Raw genomic sequence first — 17,445 nt, 5'->3', positions numbered from 1 at the left:
ATTTTTCATTTTTAACCCTGGGCCTCCTCAAAAAAGAAGGAGCCTGGTTGGCCCATGTTTACCAAGCTTGTGAGGGACCCCCAGCACTCTTGGGTGGGGTGTGTGGCCCCTGCCTCGCTCTCTGCTTGAGTCTCCCTGGGGTGGGTGGGCAGTTGCTTGGAGCGTGAGGTGGTCTCCCTTGTTTTTTGCATTGGGGTTGGCGGGGACCACCACTCACTCTTCGGTGGTGATGGGTTGCTCATCTGGGGCTGTGGGGGGAGCCTCTCCAGCGAACGGGACCTTCTGCTTTGCTCCGGGACTGTTCTCTGGCCGGGCTGGGCCTCCACTCTCTGTGCTCCTGCATCCTCCTGGTCTCTGTTACCGGGGGCCCCTGTGGTGCTCCTTCTGGCCCTAGTCTGGTTGGCCAATGTTGGGTTGCCCTGGGAGTGGTTTCCCTTGATCTGCTTAGTCCCACAGATGTCTGGGGGGCCCCTGGCTACCACCATGGCCTCGTTCTCGACAGAGGTCTTGGTGTGGACGGACTGGGCACCCCCCCTTGTTTCTTTTTTGCAATACAGACTGAGGAGCATCAATGTCCCGATTCATTTTTGAAATAAGTTTATAAATTCTACTTTATTTTTTGGAGGTCCAACCTAATATGTTAGTCAGTGGGCGACAGTGGCTCAGGTGGTTGAGCGGGTCATCCAATGATCAAAGGGTTGGCGGTTCAATCCCCACCAGCCAAAATGTTGTTGTGTCCTTGGGCAAGACACTTCACCCTCCTTGCCTCCAGTGTGGCTCCACTGGTGTGTGAATGCGCATGAATGATCCCAGTGATGGTCAGAGGGGCCGTAGGTGTGAAATGGCAGCCACGCCTCTGTCAGTCTGCCCCAGGGCAGCTGTGGCTACAACCGTAGCTTACCATCACCAAGTATGAATGAGGAGTGAATGAATAATGGACATAATGTAAGCACTTTGGATGTCTTGAAAAGCGCAGATAAATCCAATCCATTATTATTTTTAATATGTTTGTTTAAATGTTTTTATTTGATGATGTGAACTCCTGGACATGTTATTTTGGAGACCAAACCTGGGAGTGTGTCATGGATTCAACACTAGCTGTGACAGACTGAGCAGACCAGATCAGTTCTCAGCAGTGGTAGTCATGCTGCATGGCCTCTAGAGGGCAGTGTTGGGTCAGCTCTTTCCACCAAACCGGAAGTGTTTATGGATCCGGCGCTGCAGACGCAGCGTGATTCGTTCGTCTGAACGGAGTAAAGCCAATTTCTTGAATGGTGGTGACACCTGGACGCGCTGTGATGATCAAATACGTGAATCAGACAGCTGAGACAGCGTGAAGAAACTCCCGAACCAGCACGTAACAAACGCAGCGGCGTCCAGACAAAAGATACACGTTCATTGATGCTAATTGATTCACACATCTGGTAACGCAACAAAGTCTACACACATGGGGGAGCTGTGTACTCCCCCACGAACAGCAGTGGGATTGGGATTCATAATAAAGTGTATTAAACCCTTTAATCACAACGTGGGGGCGTTCCGATGCGTGACGTCATGTATTTCAAACCAGGACGGAGCTTCCTGTAGAATGACGCTAGGCTTCTGTGATTGGCTGAACTGGAGCCTGCTGGGCTGTGATTGGCTGCGGGGGCTGTCATTTCCCCTCCCGCTGCCAATGCTCTCAGCCGCTGACCCACTAACACAGATCTGGAGTCCGAGGCCACCTTGGGAGACGGAGTCGGGTCCCAGACGGTCCGTGCGTTGGTTGGTCCCGCAGTCAGCCGATGGAAAGTCCACACCGCCCACGCGTGCACAACCACAGGGGGTCACGGGCACGGCGGACCAAGTTGCTGTCCGAGAAGGTACGAGGATTACCGGGTGACCACGGAGGGTCAATCGGTCCGAACCCGGCGGACAAACCGAGTCACTCAGACAAGTGTCTGACTGCTCCGTGGCCGCTTTGAACGGATGAATGCCGGTCCGGGTCGCTGTGTGTCGGTGGCCTTTAAACCGGGTTGCGGAAAGCTACGTCGGGCCACAGCGCGGCCCCCAACCGTCGGTCTACGTCCAGGGCGTAGACGGAGCTCGTGCTGCTGTCACCAGGCGGAGGCGCGAGCCGGTCAGCGCGCGGAGCGACGAGGCCACAGAGGCAGATGTTTCATAATGACAGCCGCAGCTCCTTGTGGGGCGGGGCGGGGGCATCATTGTGTAACGGGGACACAATGAAGGAATGTGGGGCAACGCTTGCCGCGCGTGGCATACGTGGGGCAAGAACCGAGCATGAAGGTCCGGACAGTGCAGGAGTTTGGAAATCCTCCTCAGTCGATGCAGAAGATTCCCGGGATGAACTCAGATTCCAGTGAGGACCTTTAAGACCCACACCGAGGAAAATGCAGTTTTTAACGTGTGCTTGTAGCATCTTTTCCACGATGGAGGACATTTATAACGAAAACTAAGCTCAAATATTCATTTCTGAGTATTTCTTTAATCAAATCGTAGTGACTCAGAAGCAGACGGGGAAAACTGTAGCTGTGACGTAGAACCTACAACCTCCCTGCTCCGCTCCATTCTGACGCATCCACCTGCTTCCGTCTGAGCTGGAATCTGGATCTAAACTGTACGGCGGGATGACCCTGATGTTACTCGCCGTTTTGTTGCCCTGCTAATGTTAGTTTGGAGCTGTGGGGGGCTGTAAGCTAGCAGGAGAGGGTTTGCCCCTGCCTGATGAACTCCTGCCGCTCTGCAGAAACTATCTCCTAGAAGACGATGCAGGTCTTTGATTTTTGGCCAAAAACGGCGTCGTCATAATTACAATACAGATCAAAAAGGTGATCTGAGTGGAATCATCACACAGGACTCCTCCTATAGATGGAACGCTGACGCTAACATTATAGATGAATCAGGACAGACGAAGAGAGGAAGTGACAAAGTTTTAGGTTTGCTTTCTTTTCCAGGCCTGCTGCTGTCATAACCTATGGATGAGAAGAACCTGGGGGAGGCTGCCTAGCTGAAGGTTTCCAGGTTAACGGCTCCGGTCAATGACGACAAACCTCTGGGGCTGCATTCTTAAATGAAAGTTCTGGTTCTGGACCAGGTCAGGACCATCACACGCTTGTGCACGTGTCTTGCTGTGCTCTGCAGGATCTAAATGTATGTGTGTGTTTCCCCCCTCCCCAGAGTGCCCGAGCTGAGTGCAACCGTCCCATGCGGTCCTGCTGAAGCCCTGGACCCTGCTGGAGCCTGAGCATGCAGTCCATCAAACAGGAGGAGGACTGCAGCGAATTGGGCCCGGACCATGCTTCTGTTCTGGCTGCGGCCCTGCATGGGCCTGATGGAGGCCTCGGGGGCCACAGCCTCTCCGTCGCTCCTTTCAAAGCTAAATCCTCGTGTCGCAGGAAGAGGGAGTTCATCCCCGAGGAAAAGAAGGACACGCTGTACTGGGAGCGGCGCCGCAAAAACAACGAGGCTGCCAAGCGTTCCAGGGAGAAGCGGCGGATAAACGACTTGGTTCTGGAGAACCAGCTGCTGGCGCTGGGGGAGGAGAACGCCTCCCTCAGGGCAGAGCTGCTGGCGCTGAAGTTGCGGTTCGGACTGCTTAGCGCAACGGCGTACTCCCAGGAGGTCCAGAAGCTGGTCCCCCGCCCACCCGTCAGCCCCCTCCAGGACCCGGCGCCGGGCGGCTCAGCTCAGGGGGTCGTGACCAGAGAAGAGGGGCCCCTGCAGCTCCGCAGCAGCTGCATCTCTGTCATCAGACACTCCCCTCTGATTGACAGCCACGCTCTCTGCAGGGGGGCAGGCCTGAAGCAGGAGCCGGAGGACGGCGGCTGCGCTCGGGAGGAGGGCGGGCCTTACAGACTCTACCAACAGTGCGTGATTGACCGCCTGTCAGGGGTCTGCTGCCCCCCCGCTTCCTTCCTGCAGGTGACCAGATCATCCAGCAACTCCCCCCGCAGCTCTGACGACTGCGCCATGAGCAAGTCCTCCGACGGCGAGGACGAGCAGCAGGTTCCCTCTGCGGCCGGCCCGAGGAGCGTCATCGTCTCTGCCCACAAAGTCCCGGAGGAGGCCCCGACGCCCAGCCTGGCGCCCAGCCCGGCGCCCAGCCCGGCGCCCAGCCCGGCGGCGCTGCCGCACAAGCTGCGACTCAAGTCCAGAACCGTGCAGGTGAAGGCAGAGGTGGTGGACCCGGAGTACGAGACTGCTGGGAGGCCCTTGTGCCTCCAGAACCGGCCGGACTCGCAGGGCACGCGGGCACCCCCCTGCCCCCTGTCAGAGCAGCTCTCAAACATGCAGCACTGGACCCAGCGGCCCCACGGCGCCGCTCACCGGCCCGAGCCGAGCTTTGTATCGGTCAGCCCCTCTGGGCCTGAACAGCAGCCTGTCAGCATGCACGCGCGTGCGCACGTGTCCACAGAAGTGCCCTTGGTGACCGGAGGGGAGGATTCGGCCCACTGCCCCGCTCGGACGCTTTATGACGAGGCCACCCCCCCTGAAAAGGGGTACATTCACTCAAGCAGCCCCGGTCCATGAACCCAGAAGCAGCTGCTGGGGAAGAGTCCAGATCTACCCTGGTTCTGGTTCTGCTCTCAGCACTGACGGCAAACAAACCCGGTTCAGACCCAGCGGGTTCAGTTGCAGAGGTTCTGTATGGGGGAGGGAATGTGATGACCTCATATTCTGCTGCTGGAGGTGACGGAACCGCCGCGGCTCCCAAAGCTGAGCATCTGCACCTATTTTTCTATTGAGAGTGGATTTTTTTCATTGGAAACAGAACTTTCTCTGCTTGTTAAGGTCGGGGGCTAAACCGCCTCTTTCCCTCACATCCTGGCCCCACCTGCTGCTGATCACCTGGATATGTTTTCACCTGAAGAAGAGCCAGCAGAACCGGGCTCTTCCCTTCACTCTGAGGGTTGCTGCGGCTCCGCGATGGTTCTGCCGCCCCGACCCGCCTTAATGCAGGTGTTCTGGTGTCGGTGAGGCTGCTGTGTCTGCTGGACGGTTCTGCAGAGAGCTCCGACCCGTCCAGACCTGCAACATAAACACGTCCGGGCCGATGGCGTTCAACTCTCCTATGCGAAGCTCATCAGAACCGGTTTCATGTCCTCAATAAAAGTGTCTGAATGAAGATCCGGGTATTTCTGTCCAGTTTGTCTGAAATAATTCCACAAATTGAAAATATGGAAACACCTTGATGTGAGGTTTTAGCTTGAATAAGAACACAACACAGAAACATCAAACAGTAGAAGACGCCGTCAGAGAAAAGCAGCGGGACGAACGGAACTGAAGAAGGGAAACAAGAGGGTTAAACCTCTGAGATCAGAGGAAAGATGGGTTTGATTTCCCACATTTGCAGTGATGTCTAACAACAATTACAAGAACCATTGTTAAGCCTTAAAGTTTAATCCTCTCAGGTTTGTTTTTCTGTGCAGTCAGAGCAAAGATGAAGTGTAGATTTCATTTTTACATTAGTTGGTAGGGAGATGAAACATTCCACTGTTCAACGTTGAAACAGTCTCCCCTTTTCACATTTCTCTAAGCGTTTCCCGTCAGGTTCAGGTTTTATTTTGGTCATTCTGACCATCATCATGACAGCTTTGTCTTCACTCCAGTGAAAGAATCTCTCTACAGGCTAGAAAACCTGAGGGAACTCCAGAACCTTCCATGGATGCTTTCTGACCCGCTTTATGAAAAGGATAGCTCAGTAAAGTGTACAGAACATTAACCGGAATGTTCTTTATGGAAGTCCTCCATCTCTTCGTTCATCCATCATGACTCCTCAGGAGCAGGAGTGTGTGTTTATGGATGTGACCTCCTCCTTAACCTTGGAATCTCCTGAAAACTCCTCACTTCTCTCTGTTAATCTCTCTTTTTTCATTGTTTTTTCTCCTGACGAATCTTTGAACTGTTCTCTTTCATCTTTTCTATCTTCAGATCTTTTGATCGTTCCGATCAGGTACCCGCCTGTTATCCTATCGGGCACGCGCTTCTGTCTGACTGAACTTTAATAACTGAGGGAGCTCGCGCCCGCGTCACGTGACAGCGTCACCGTGCGTGGGTTCAGAGGTGAGCGTGACTCCATCATGGCGGCTCTGATGGGACGGTTGTTGCGAGCCTGCGGCGCGCGGGCGCTGGACCGGGATGGCGCGTGCAGGATCACGGCGGCGTGTTTGAAGGCGACACAGCCGCGTGCGCTGATCGGATCACTGCACGCTCCGGGCGCGGCAGGCGCGCGCCGCTACAGCTCCGAGTCCAAGGACGAGCTGCGCGTCCGGTACCTGCACGGGGAGGACGCAGGTGAGTCCAGAACGGAAGTGACGTTAGTGTATACGTCCTTGACTCGGGGCGGACTCAAAACGTAGATGTCTGGGGGCCGCGCAGCACAAGAACCTGAGCTAACTTTTGTAACGAAGAATGTAAAAGATGGATTGATCCATCATTCTTTATCTGTTCTGATGAAACCTGAGGATTGATAGTCATTTTGGTTTGAGCCATTGACTGTAAAATAACTGGACTGAGTGGCCCCTCCCACCTCGTGTTCCAAACAGGAAGTACCTGCTGGTCCCAGAAAGCTGAAATCCTTTAGGCTTCTCTAGAGAAATAACAGTTATTACTCAGTCATTATATTGATCAGAATAACCATTCTTGTTCTACTGTCTTTCATGAACGTTTTACTGCTAATCTTATTTTTTTTCATGATATTTTTGCTGTAGTGCAAGTTATTCAAGTAATAAACTGACCAATTGGAAGCCTGAATAAAGGTAGGTGGCCTCATGTCAATCGTGCAAAGTGTTTGATTGGCCTGTGGCCTTCTAACATGCTTACTCCTGATTGGAGAGTGGTTGCCGCAGAAATGTAGATGGGCCAATCACGGCCTACTGAGGACGTCTGGTTCCAATATAGTGGAATTGACTTTGGTTGGAACTGGAAGCGGGGCAGTTTCTATGGGTGACGTCACACGCGATTCGTCCATTTATATTACACAGTCAATTATTTGAACCATAGCCCATTGACTGTATATGAGAACTGGACCGAGTGGCCCCTCCCCCCTGGTATTCCAAACAGGAAGGTCCCACAACGAAACTATACAAACAGCTGATTTGGAGCTAAAAGAGTTGGCTCTTTTTAGTGAGCCGAGCCGGAAGAAATGGTTCTTTATAGCAAGTTATTGAAGTTATAAACTGACCAATCAGCTGCCTCGATAAAAGCATGTGGTGCCCTCTGGCCCCCACTTCAAACGTTCAAAACGTTTGATTGACAGATTCTCCTGAGCCCAATTTCAAGTGGTAGGGGTGTGGACTTCCAACAAGCTGACTCCTGATTGGAGACAGTAGTTGCCATTGAAACGTTGATTCAGACCGACTCGTCCCAATCAATGCTTACTTACTTATGTGGTCTGGCTCAAACACGGCGACGCCCGTATCACGCAAAGTCCAGTTCTCAGATACAGTCAATGGTTTGAACACAGGGGGCTGTGGTGCTAGGGGGGGGGGGCGTAGTCTAAAAGCCCCCCATCAGCCAAATATCCTCTCAGATGACCTGAATCTGGGGACCATACCACATCCACCCAATCCTTAAGAAAAACATTCAGGTTGCAGAAAGTCATGTGTGCAGTAGTCAGAACACTTTCCTGGTGATAATGACCAAACTGGTTTATGTCTCTCCTGCTTTTCAGGGATCGTCGTTGTCGAGATAAACCGACCCAAAGCCAAAAACTCTATCAGCAAAAACCTGGTCAAACTGGTGCGTACACCTGTTGTTTTACTGATAAAACAAGGACTGGAAGGTGAAGCTGGGTTCTGCTGTGACCTGATTCCCCCCACACAATTTAAAACACGGATCAGAAACTCAGCATGTGATCAATTTGTATGGCATGTCAAAAGGAAGAAAAATCCTGCCTGTGTCAAACGTGTCTTTAAAGTCAGAATTGAAACTGAACAAACTTCAAAATTCTATATGGTTAACCAAACCTGGCGTTTTTTTTAGCATTTAACAGGTAAAAGTGGGTTAACCAGAAATGTTTGAAATGATCTCTGAACGTTTTCTTTGTCTTTATTCACATTAACTCACATTAAATCAGGGGTGTCAAACTCATTTTTACTGAGGGCCACATCAGCATAGTGTCTGTCCTCAAAGGACCAGATATCACTTATACATGTAACTAAATGTAATGAAAAATAAAGCTAACTACTCCTTAATGTTAAATAACTCATTATTTATTTACTATAACTTTTTAAAGTGACATTTACAGTTGCATAGAAACATATGTTTGCTTGTTTCTTCAGCATACATCCTTTTACATTTGATTCCGTCAGGTTAGGTTATATAGACAGTGTTTAAGTCCTAAAGTATAAGTTGCCCAATCTGATGAATAAATACACACCAATTTTTATTTTTTTATTTTAAGAAATTAAAAACCTTTCTGCTCTCACGGGTTACATAAAATGACATGGAGGGCCACATTTGGCCCCCGGGCCTTGAGTTTGACACTCGAGGCCCGGGGGCCAAATGTGGCATCAATTCAGAATATTCTGAAAGAGCCCATAGGTTGAGCCCCCAGCTCCCCCTCCCCTCAGTGTTTGTGCTGTGGAAAGAGGTCAGAGGTTAGTAGCGTCCACTCAGACTAAACTTTCAGCATTGTTTGTTTCAGATGTTTGAAGCCGTGGACGACATCAAGAAGAACAACAAGGTGCGCAGCGTGGTTCTGTGCAGCTTGGTCCCCGGTGTCTTCTGCGCAGGTACGCCGTCCGGCTTCACTTCAGGGTCGATTTTGACCCGAGCTCAGCAGGAGGACTCAGGATCTGTGTGGTCAGCATTAGCAGCTCGGTGCTAACATCACCCAGAGGAGGGGAACTCTGCTCCTTAAAGGGCCGATATCATGCAAACTCACGTTTTTAAGCTTTTAATTGTATTGATCCGTTCACGCATTTCTGAGTATTTGCTCTCGGAGCACCAGCCCCTCCCAATCCACCAAAACCAGCGGGTCCTCACTTTGTGACATCACAAAGTGAGGAACAGCCCCTTCCAGGAAGAGTCTGCGCTGCCAGCTCCACCCCCAGGCTAACAGACACACCCACTTTCTCCGTGGAGCTAGCTTGGATCAGCAAAAACGCTTTCCTTTCATACGCTCATCCATCTTTGCAAAAGTTTGGATGTTGATGTTTTTGTGGGCAAAACGCAGACACCCTGCTGAGCCCGGCTCTAGGTTGACGTCAGGAAATGGGCGGCACCCACAAGGCGAGAAAGGCGGAGCCTTTGAGATCAAGTCGTCTTACTTCCGGAAAAGAAAATGAGCTGCAAAAATAACTCATATTTCATTAAAAGAATGGTTCTTTAGTGAGCCAAATATCACCATATGGATATAGTTTACTGTGAAAGGCTTAAGAGAAAAACCTGTTTTCTTAATATTTGCGTTACATGAATATGCTTTTATTTGTTCACTGCTGATAAAATGTAAACAATAAATGATACAAAAACGAAAAACTATAATCCTACGTACACCTATATCATATTTTCTATTTTAACGGTAGAACAGGGGTGGGATTATATAAGTTTGCTTTCTTCCACTCCTTTCAGGTAGTCTTTGATTTAATGTCTAATTATTTTTTATATGTCTTTGTATGAATGTATAATGTTGATTGTATTTATAGTGCATTATTCCTGCTTTGATTGCTAGAAATAAACCATTTCAAATCAAGTGTGCACAGAGTGAAAGCTGCTGCGCTGTCTGCGGTGTGTCTGCCCGCAGGAGCAGATCTGAAGGAGAGGGCGAAGATGCCGCAGAGTGAGGTGGGACCGTTTGTCTCCAAAGCCAGAGCCCTGATCACAGAGCTGGGTAGGAACCAACCATGAGGGTCTTCTGCAGCTTGGAGCCGGGTTTGTGAGCTGCCAGTCTTCTGTCCTTCAGGTAACCTTCCCGTTCCGGTGATTGCTGCGATAGACGGAGCCGCGCTGGGCGGCGGTCTGGAGATGGCTCTGGCTTGTGACATCAGGATTGCCTGTAAGTTGTTGTTCACCTGTCGGCGTATCCTGTCAGGGGCCGCCGCAGCGAATCAGCTTTCACCGATCCATACGGGTGGTCTGGCAGAGGTTCTGACGCCAGACGCCCTTCCTGACGCAACCTTGTACCTTATCCGGGCTGGGGACCGGCACAGGGGGACTCAGAATGGGGCCCCCTTGTGGCTGCATAGTTAGGCAGTAATCAAATCAAATCAAATCAACCTTTAGTTGAAAGTTTTTATAATCTGCCCTCATCACTTCAATAACAAAAGAAAACTAAAATTATCATCACACAGGGATTAAGCCCAGCCTAGACTTTAGATAAACATATATATACACTAAAATACACACATATTTACACACACAAACCCTTTTTTAATAATATCCAGATTAAATATTGATAAGATTGAATCGTCTACCAAACGTTTGAAAATTAAAATTTGCTTGATATATAATTCTACATACTATATCATATTTGCTTATCACATTTTTAAAGAGACTTTTAAAGGTGGCAACTGTTTTTTATTTGGAGTTTCTTCGTCCAGGTTCTATATATACTGTACAGATCTCCAATGGTTTTTCTAAATAATTTCAGTTTATAGTCAGAGTCTGATGGCGGCAGTGTGTCTGCCGAGGGTCAGACCGCTAAACGCCACGAGGCTGGACTGCAGAAACGTCTGCTACCAGTGAGGGTCACGGACAGTCACATGAGGGTCACGGACAGTCACACGAGGGTCACGGACAGTCACACGAGGGTCACGGACAGTCACATGTCTGCAGTGGATAGCCTTTGGAACCCAGCAACAGCTGCGCTGGATGGTTGTTGGATGTCTGGATGGTTGAGTTGGTTGGTTGTGGACTTGCGTGGGAATCCTCAGTGACTCGGCTCTTTGATCTCTGCAGCAAACTCTGCCAAGTTGGGACTCGTTGAGACCAAACTGGCTATTATTCCTGGAGCAGGTAAGGCGGTTGTTGATGGTCTTACACGGAGCTGGAAGCGCCTGTTGGATGGACAACGGTCTCGGCCTCGTTGGACGCAGCCTTCTTTGTGCTCCGCAGGAGGAACTCAGCGTCTCCCACGGGCCATCGGCGTCTCTCTTGCCAAGGAGCTGATATTTGCAGCCCGGGTGGTGGATGGACAGGAGGCCAGCCGCCTGGGTCTCGTCAATCGCTGCGTGGAGCAAAACCAAAGCGGAGATGCTGCCTACCTTCAGGCGCTGGAGCTGGCTCGAGAGATAAACCCCCAGGTAATCTGTTAGACAGGTGTATGTGTGAGAGGGAGGGGCCTGACTGTTTGTGGGAGGACCTTTTGCTCTGTTGTCTTCCGGAATGAGCCCACGTCCATGACCTTTTCTCTGCAGGGTCCCATCGCCATAAGGATGGCAAAGCTAGCGATCAACCAGGGAATTGAGGTGAGTCTAGCTGGTTCTCCATCAGACACTGAGCTGGAGGCGGGAACATTTTCAGCTTCAAATTTTGCTCTCTTCCAGGTGGATTTATCCACAGGTCTGGCGATTGAAGAGGCCTGCTATGCCCAGGTGAGGGCGTTACTGTTCGGCTGGTCCGGTTCATCCAAATGTTGCCTCAGATTCCAAATGACATTCAGGCTGATTCAGTCAGAAAAAGTTTTCTTTCAAAGAAACGAGTAGTTTCCACTTCATTTCATTGTAGAAAACTATCACGTTTGGGTTTTGGAGGGTTTGGGGTTCTGGAGGGTTTTGGGTTTTGGAGGGTTTTGGGGTTTTGGAGGGTTTGGGGGTTTGGAGGGTTTGGAGGGTTTTGGAGGGTTTGGGGGTTTTGGAGGGTTTGGTGGGTTTTGGAGGGTTTGGGGGTTTTGGAGGGTTTGGTGGGTTTTGGAGGGTTTTGGGGTTTTGGAAGGTTTGGGGGTTTTGGAAGGTTTGGGGGTTTTGGAGGGTTTGGGGGTTTTGGAGGGTTTGGTGTTTTGGAGGGTTTTGGGGGGTTTGGAGGGTTTTGGAAGGTTTGGGGGTTTTGGAGGGTTTGGTGTTTTGGAGGGTTTTGGGGGGTTTGGAGGGTTTGGGCTTTTGGAGGGTTTTGGGGTTTTGGAGGGTTTGGTGTTTTGGAGGGTTTTGGGGGGTTTGGAGGGTTTGGGCTTTTGGAGGGTTTTGGGGTTTTTGGAGGGTTTGGGGGTTTTGGAGGGTTTGGGGGTTTTGGAGGGTTTGGGGTTTTGGAGGGTTTGGGGTTTTGGAGGGTTTGGGGTTTCGGAGGGTTTTGGGGGTTTTGGAGGTTTTGGAGGGTTTTGGGGATTTTGGAGGGTTTGGGGTTTTGGAGGTTTTGGGGTTTTGGAGGGTTTTGGGGGTTTCTGGAGAGCAGCTGAAATGTTATCCTCTGCCTTGAGATCATCTCAGAGTGCTGGTGTCCTGTAGACAATCATTTGCCCCACCCCCGGAATCTGAGACAGGAAGTGGGCAAACCACCATTAAGGTCTCAGTGAGACGGAGAAGAGCCCCTTTGGACGGGCCCAGATCACAGTGCTGGGGGGCGGGATCCCCTGTGGTCCGAGTCTCCGCCATGTTGACGGCCTTTGTGTCGTTTCAGGTGATCCCCACTAAAGACCGCCTGGAGGGTCTGGCAGCTTTCAAGGAGAAGCGGCGACCTAACTTCAGGGGGGAATGAGGCCCCTCCCACTCCAATGTTCTCACCCTCAACACCTCCAGATGAACCAAGAGCAATCAAGGGGGTGTTCCACCCCATCATGGCTGCTGCGTCAGGCTTGTAACTGCTTTAAGATCAAGGGAACCAGACTTTGGCCACTTCCTGTAACCCTAAATCACTGCTGCGTGAACCTGCCCGTCCTGCAGGGGGCAGCAGAGTCCCGCTGAAGCTGACAGAAAAATCCACATTTCTGAAAATGTTCAACAAGTAAAACATTTTTTTTGTTCGGTCCCGTTGAGGGTTCGTCTCCACGAGTTCACTGTAAATGTTTTATTTGGCTTTGGCGCCCCCCTGTGGTGGAAACATTTCCCAACGAACAACTTCGAAACCATCATTGCTACTTTACCGCAGATCCAGACCGGCCCAGGCCGCAGCAGAACCGACGGAGCGCCACTGTCTGGGGTCACTTTGAGCAGGAATGAAGAAAAGCTGGACTGGCCTGATCTGTGCCCCGCCCTCATGCTGGACTGAAGCCAGGACCGATGAATCCGTCTCGCTGCCGTCGTCATGATGTTTCCTTCATCACTTTGATTAAAGTCGATCTGCGCTGAAGCTGAGCCTGATTTTCTTCTTTTGAGCTCCTGAGTTTAATCCGCCTAGAGGAGATTTTTATCTGTCAGAATTTCGTTTGAAATGGGCAAACAGAGGAGAGCTGAAGGCCTCTTAGGTTGGACATATTTTACTTTAACAACAGGGGTTATGAATCTTCTGACAAACCAGAGGTATGTCTGAATAAACCCCTCTTGTGATCGAGGCAAAACTTTATTCATTTTAAACATATTTGAAAATCTTTTGTGTTGGACCGGACGGAAAAGAAAACAAGTTGCTGGATGGTTATAATCATTACAGTGAGGTTCATATGTAGTAACCCAAACTAATAAACTCAAAGGTCCATAGAAACGGGGTTAAATGTCAGAAGAACACTAGACAAGCTGACAGTATGGGCACAGAGATAATAACGAGCAAAGTCCAGGCAGTCTGACTGCTCAACAGGATCTACAGGTGAATGGGCGGGGTCACAGCCAGCCTGAACAAAAACCCAAGAAAAGGGAAATGTTAGAACATGAGAAAATATAAAAAGGAGAGCAGATACAAATAACTGATTACTTTCCACTCACCTTTAAATTACTTATAAAAACACTTGCATTTGACCAAAATATACTTTTGTTACTGACTAAATACTTACTTTCCGCCATAAATTACAAATTAATTTTTTAAAAATCAGACAATGTGATTTTCTGGATTTTGTTTTTCTCATTTTGTCTGTCATAGTTGAGGAATACCAATGATGAAAATTACAGGCCTCTCTCATCTTTTTAACCCTTGTGCTATTCTAGGCACTTTAACGTTGGGAGTTGGGTCATCTAGACCCACTAGACAGTGCTCTGAACCTTTTTTCTTCAATGATTTGTGATCTTCACTGGTGTCCATGGATTACATGAAATCTTTCCCCCTTTATCCGCCTTTGTCATGGTAGGGAGAACACGTCAATGGAAGGGGGGGTCATCTAAGATAGCACAATGCATACAAATCTCTAAGGGTGGGGCCTGTCCACACACACACTCAAATGTTATAATCATACCTGTTGGCTCCAAAAATGTTCACGTCAACATGTACACAATACAAATAATGTTCACACATGCATACGTATGCATTTAAAGCAGTGTGAAATATTTCATTCAATAACGCAAACTATTAGTGCAAAGGTGAGCTAACACCTGTGCTCAGGTGAGTGTTTATGTTCTTCTAAGGTGGATGATGGAATGTAAAAAGAAGGTGGGAGAGTGCCCATCCATCCCCACACCAAGACCCCCGCCTGGTACCCCCTACCTGGGATGGGGTGGGGGACAGATGGTCCGAGATCCCACCTTCTTTGTGAAATGCATGTGTTTGTGAGGGTGTGAGTGTGTGCATGTATGTGTGTTTATGCTGGAGTGTATAAAATATGAAAAAGTTTATGACTCTTGACAGAGGTTCACATGACCTCTTTTCAAAACAAAAGCCTCCCAGAGTCACGTTGGACGGTTTCAAAGCATCAGTAATTTAATTTGTGCTATCTTTAGATGCCCCCACCCTTCCATTGAGGTGTTCTCCCTACCATGACAAAGGTGGATAAAGGTGGAAAGATTTCATGTAATCCATGGACACCAGTGAAGATCACAAATCATTGAAGAAAAAAGGTTCAGAGCTCTGTCTAGTGGGTCTAGATGACCCAACTCCCAACATTAAAGTATCTATGATAGCTCAAGGGTTACGTCAGAGTTAAGTGACTCTATTGTATTTTTTTTATCCAATAAAAATCCTTAAATTTATAATCTATTCTGGTTGAGTTTACGGACCTCCAGTTGATTTTCTGTGGAGCAACCCCGTGACGGAAAATGCATGGCAAAGCACGGAGGTGGAGGGCCGCTGATGTGGGCTTTTTGGACAGTTTTCTGAGCAGACCTTCTGAGTTCCCTCTGCAGCTGCTGGAGCCGGACTCGGGTGACTTTTATTTGTTTTCCCTAAGCCCCCCCCCCGCCCCAAGACACGTTTGTGGGGAAAAGGCCCCCCCCTCCCTCCCCCCCACACACCTCCATGTTCAGGCGTTCTCCAGGCCCTGCAGCTTCAGAGGATATAACCTGACAGCAGACAGTTGAGGCCCTGTCCGACGGTTGCCCGCAGGCGCCCTGTGGCTTTGTTCTGCTGCTGCTGAGCCCCCCCACACACAGAAACATCCCCACTGTGGCTGGCCTCCTTCCGGCAGATGTCCCAACTCTGAGCCGGGGGGAATCCCACCACAAGTCAGAGTTGCGTAAAGAAAGGCAGCTTTCCCAACACTGGAGGCCCGGACTGCAGCCATCTGCGCAATTTGGCTTCTGTTTGGGGGGGGGGGACGTGTGACCGCAGGGCGTGGGGGCCGCCTGAGCTTCAACTGCTCTCGGCAGCTGTTCAGGCCTCCAGATTCGCCAACAGAACCAACAGAAGGTTTGGGTGGAACCATCCCTTTACAGCTTCAGAGTCCACTGATCCTGAACCGTGCACAGCACGTGCACACTCTCAGCACCCAAAAACCCAGCTGATGGTATACGTGCACGGACATGCACGTATGCACGGACACGTGTTCAGCTGACGGACTCAGAAACTCAACCTGAACCAAAGCTGGATCAGTCGGGTTCACATTTGGAAAACTGTGCACAAAACTGTGAATGGCGTGCACGTGTCAGTGGTTCCTGCACAAACACACTGATCCTCTGGTGTCCTGAAGCAGCAAAAACATTTATTCATGTTTGTTTTCAAGCCAGAGCTCAGAAGATGCATGTAAACGACGTCCACGCCATGAGTGATGATGAAGTTGAAGGTCACAAGGGACATCTTTGAACTTTTGACTTTTTAGTCAATTTGATTTCTAATAAAAATCACATGGTTTGATTTTTAAAGACTTTATTTATACGTTGGTACAAAAAATAACTTTTCAGTGAATAAAAAAGTTCACTTCAATACTTTGTAATGTAGCTCTGGTTGTTGATGACATCATCCAAAATGCCGCTGGACAAACGAGCAGCGCCACCTGACCACAGTCCCTTCAGGCTAGTAGTAGACAGTCAGATGTTGCAGGTGAAATGTGTCATCAGCAGACTTGCATCAAGACTCTGAACTACTGCCAGAGTTTGTGACAGACCCAGGAGTGGAGCCCCCCCCCCCCAGTGACAGACCGCAGCTATGACCAGAACCTCTGACCTCTGACCTCAGATATGGTTTTACAAACACCACACAGCTGCAGGCCCGTTTACCAGATGTGAGGCGTACTAGGATTTCCAGACTAACCAACATTAACCCTTGTGCTTTCTTGTGGGGTCCAGATGACCCCACCCTTACATTGACGTGTTCTCCCTACCATGACAAAGGTGGATAAAGGTGGAAAGATTTCATGTAATCCATGGACACCAGTGAAGATCACAAATCATTGAAGAAAAAAGGTTCAGAGCACTGTGTAGTGGGTCTAGATGACCCACTCCCAATGTTAAAGTGCCTAGGATAGAACAAGGGTTAACCAACTCCACCACTTTGACCGGAATGACAGACGACTGTTGCAGGTGACTCCACTGATGCCAAAAAACCGGCCTGAATGCTTACGGTGGACATAAGACCATGTGACCTGGACAATGCAGCACTGGTCTACCTTCTATGGTGTTCACTGAGTGTCACCTTGCATAGAAATGATGGTGGTCAGGGTTGCTGGAGAAGGCGAGGTGAGCGATACGCCGAGGTCAACATGGTCCTCTGGGTTGGCTTTGGTGGAGGAGGTGCAACCGTCGGGTCAGGCATCACCAGTCATATCCAAACTGATCTGGTTCTTTTAGAAGTTCCAGTCACTGCAGGTTTGACCTCAGAGACGTCATAGAATCATCATCATCCCCCAATTCCACCAGCACACCCCCAACTGTCTGTTCATGGATGATAACGCTCCGCCACATGATGCCAGGATTCTCACAGCTGGACTTCAGGAAGTGGGCGTGGCCTCATATGGTTTGGCCAGCAATGACTCCTGACCTGAACCCCATAGAGCACACCTGGGACAACCTGGAGTGGAGACTGGATGATCTGACCCCCACGGGACCTGCAGAACTGCGGGAAGCACTCATGAAAAAGGGGAACAGCATCATGAATCTAGTGAGGAGCATGAGACGTCAGCTTGACAAGCTGTCACTGCAGCAGACGGTTGAAATACCCGCTAGTGACATGGTCCACTTTGGTTTTGGGTTCATTGCCTTAACTTTGGGGAGTAATAAATAT

At 49.8% G+C, this 17,445-nt stretch overlaps 2 protein-coding genes across 5 annotated transcripts; both read left to right on the top strand.

The window, feature by feature from the left end:
- Positions 1-1,030: 1,030 nt before the first annotated feature.
- nfil3 (nuclear factor, interleukin 3 regulated) lies at positions 1,031-5,127 on the top strand. 4 transcript variants are annotated; one of them, XM_023960663.1, is made up of 4 exons: positions 1,031-1,862; positions 2,955-3,094; positions 3,178-4,066; positions 4,103-5,127. In XM_023960663.1, exons 3-4 carry the CDS (start codon positions 3,247-3,249, stop codon positions 4,528-4,530), a joined length of 1,248 nt encoding a protein of 415 aa, XP_023816431.1. In that variant the 5' UTR covers positions 1,031-1,862; positions 2,955-3,094; positions 3,178-3,246; the 3' UTR covers positions 4,531-5,127. The 4 variants fall into 4 exon arrangements, with proteins under 4 accessions (XP_023816431.1, XP_023816428.1, XP_023816429.1 ...); XM_023960660.1 differs by having other exon boundaries at positions 3,178-5,127; XM_023960661.1 differs by having other exon boundaries at positions 2,937-3,094; positions 3,178-5,127.
- A 912-nt stretch (positions 5,128-6,039) lies between these two features.
- auh (AU RNA binding methylglutaconyl-CoA hydratase) lies at positions 6,040-13,221 on the top strand. The gene is made up of 10 exons (XM_023960664.1): positions 6,040-6,294; positions 7,673-7,740; positions 8,648-8,735; positions 9,746-9,832; positions 9,905-9,997; positions 10,900-10,956; positions 11,056-11,243; positions 11,358-11,408; positions 11,487-11,534; positions 12,553-13,221. The coding sequence occupies exons 1-10, from the start codon at positions 6,081-6,083 to the stop codon at positions 12,628-12,630; spliced, it is 972 nt and encodes a 323-aa protein (XP_023816432.1). The 5' UTR covers positions 6,040-6,080; the 3' UTR covers positions 12,631-13,221.
- The last annotated feature ends 4,224 nt before the right edge of the window (positions 13,222-17,445 follow it).

The sequence above is a fragment of the Oryzias latipes genome, chromosome 12 (genome assembly GCF_002234675.1).
Source record: "Oryzias latipes chromosome 12, ASM223467v1".
NCBI classification, from domain to species: Eukaryota; Metazoa; Chordata; class Actinopteri; order Beloniformes; family Adrianichthyidae; genus Oryzias; species Oryzias latipes.
This window is presented reverse-complemented; position numbering and strand designations above follow the sequence as displayed.

Coding starts and splice junctions, on each gene's coding strand:
- nfil3 (XM_023960660.1), top strand. CDS start 3,247: ATGCAGTCCATCAAACAGGAGGAGGACTGCAGCGAATTGGGCCCGGAC.
- auh (XM_023960664.1), top strand. CDS start 6,081: ATGGCGGCTCTGATGGGACGGTTGTTGCGAGCCTGCGGCGCGCGGGCG. Junction 9,998..10,899: donor TTGTGACATCAGGATTGCCT/GTAAGTTGTTGT, acceptor TGATCTCTGCAG/CAAACTCTGCCAAGTTGGGA. Junction 11,535..12,552: donor AAGAGGCCTGCTATGCCCAG/GTGAGGGCGTTA, acceptor GTGTCGTTTCAG/GTGATCCCCACTAAAGACCG.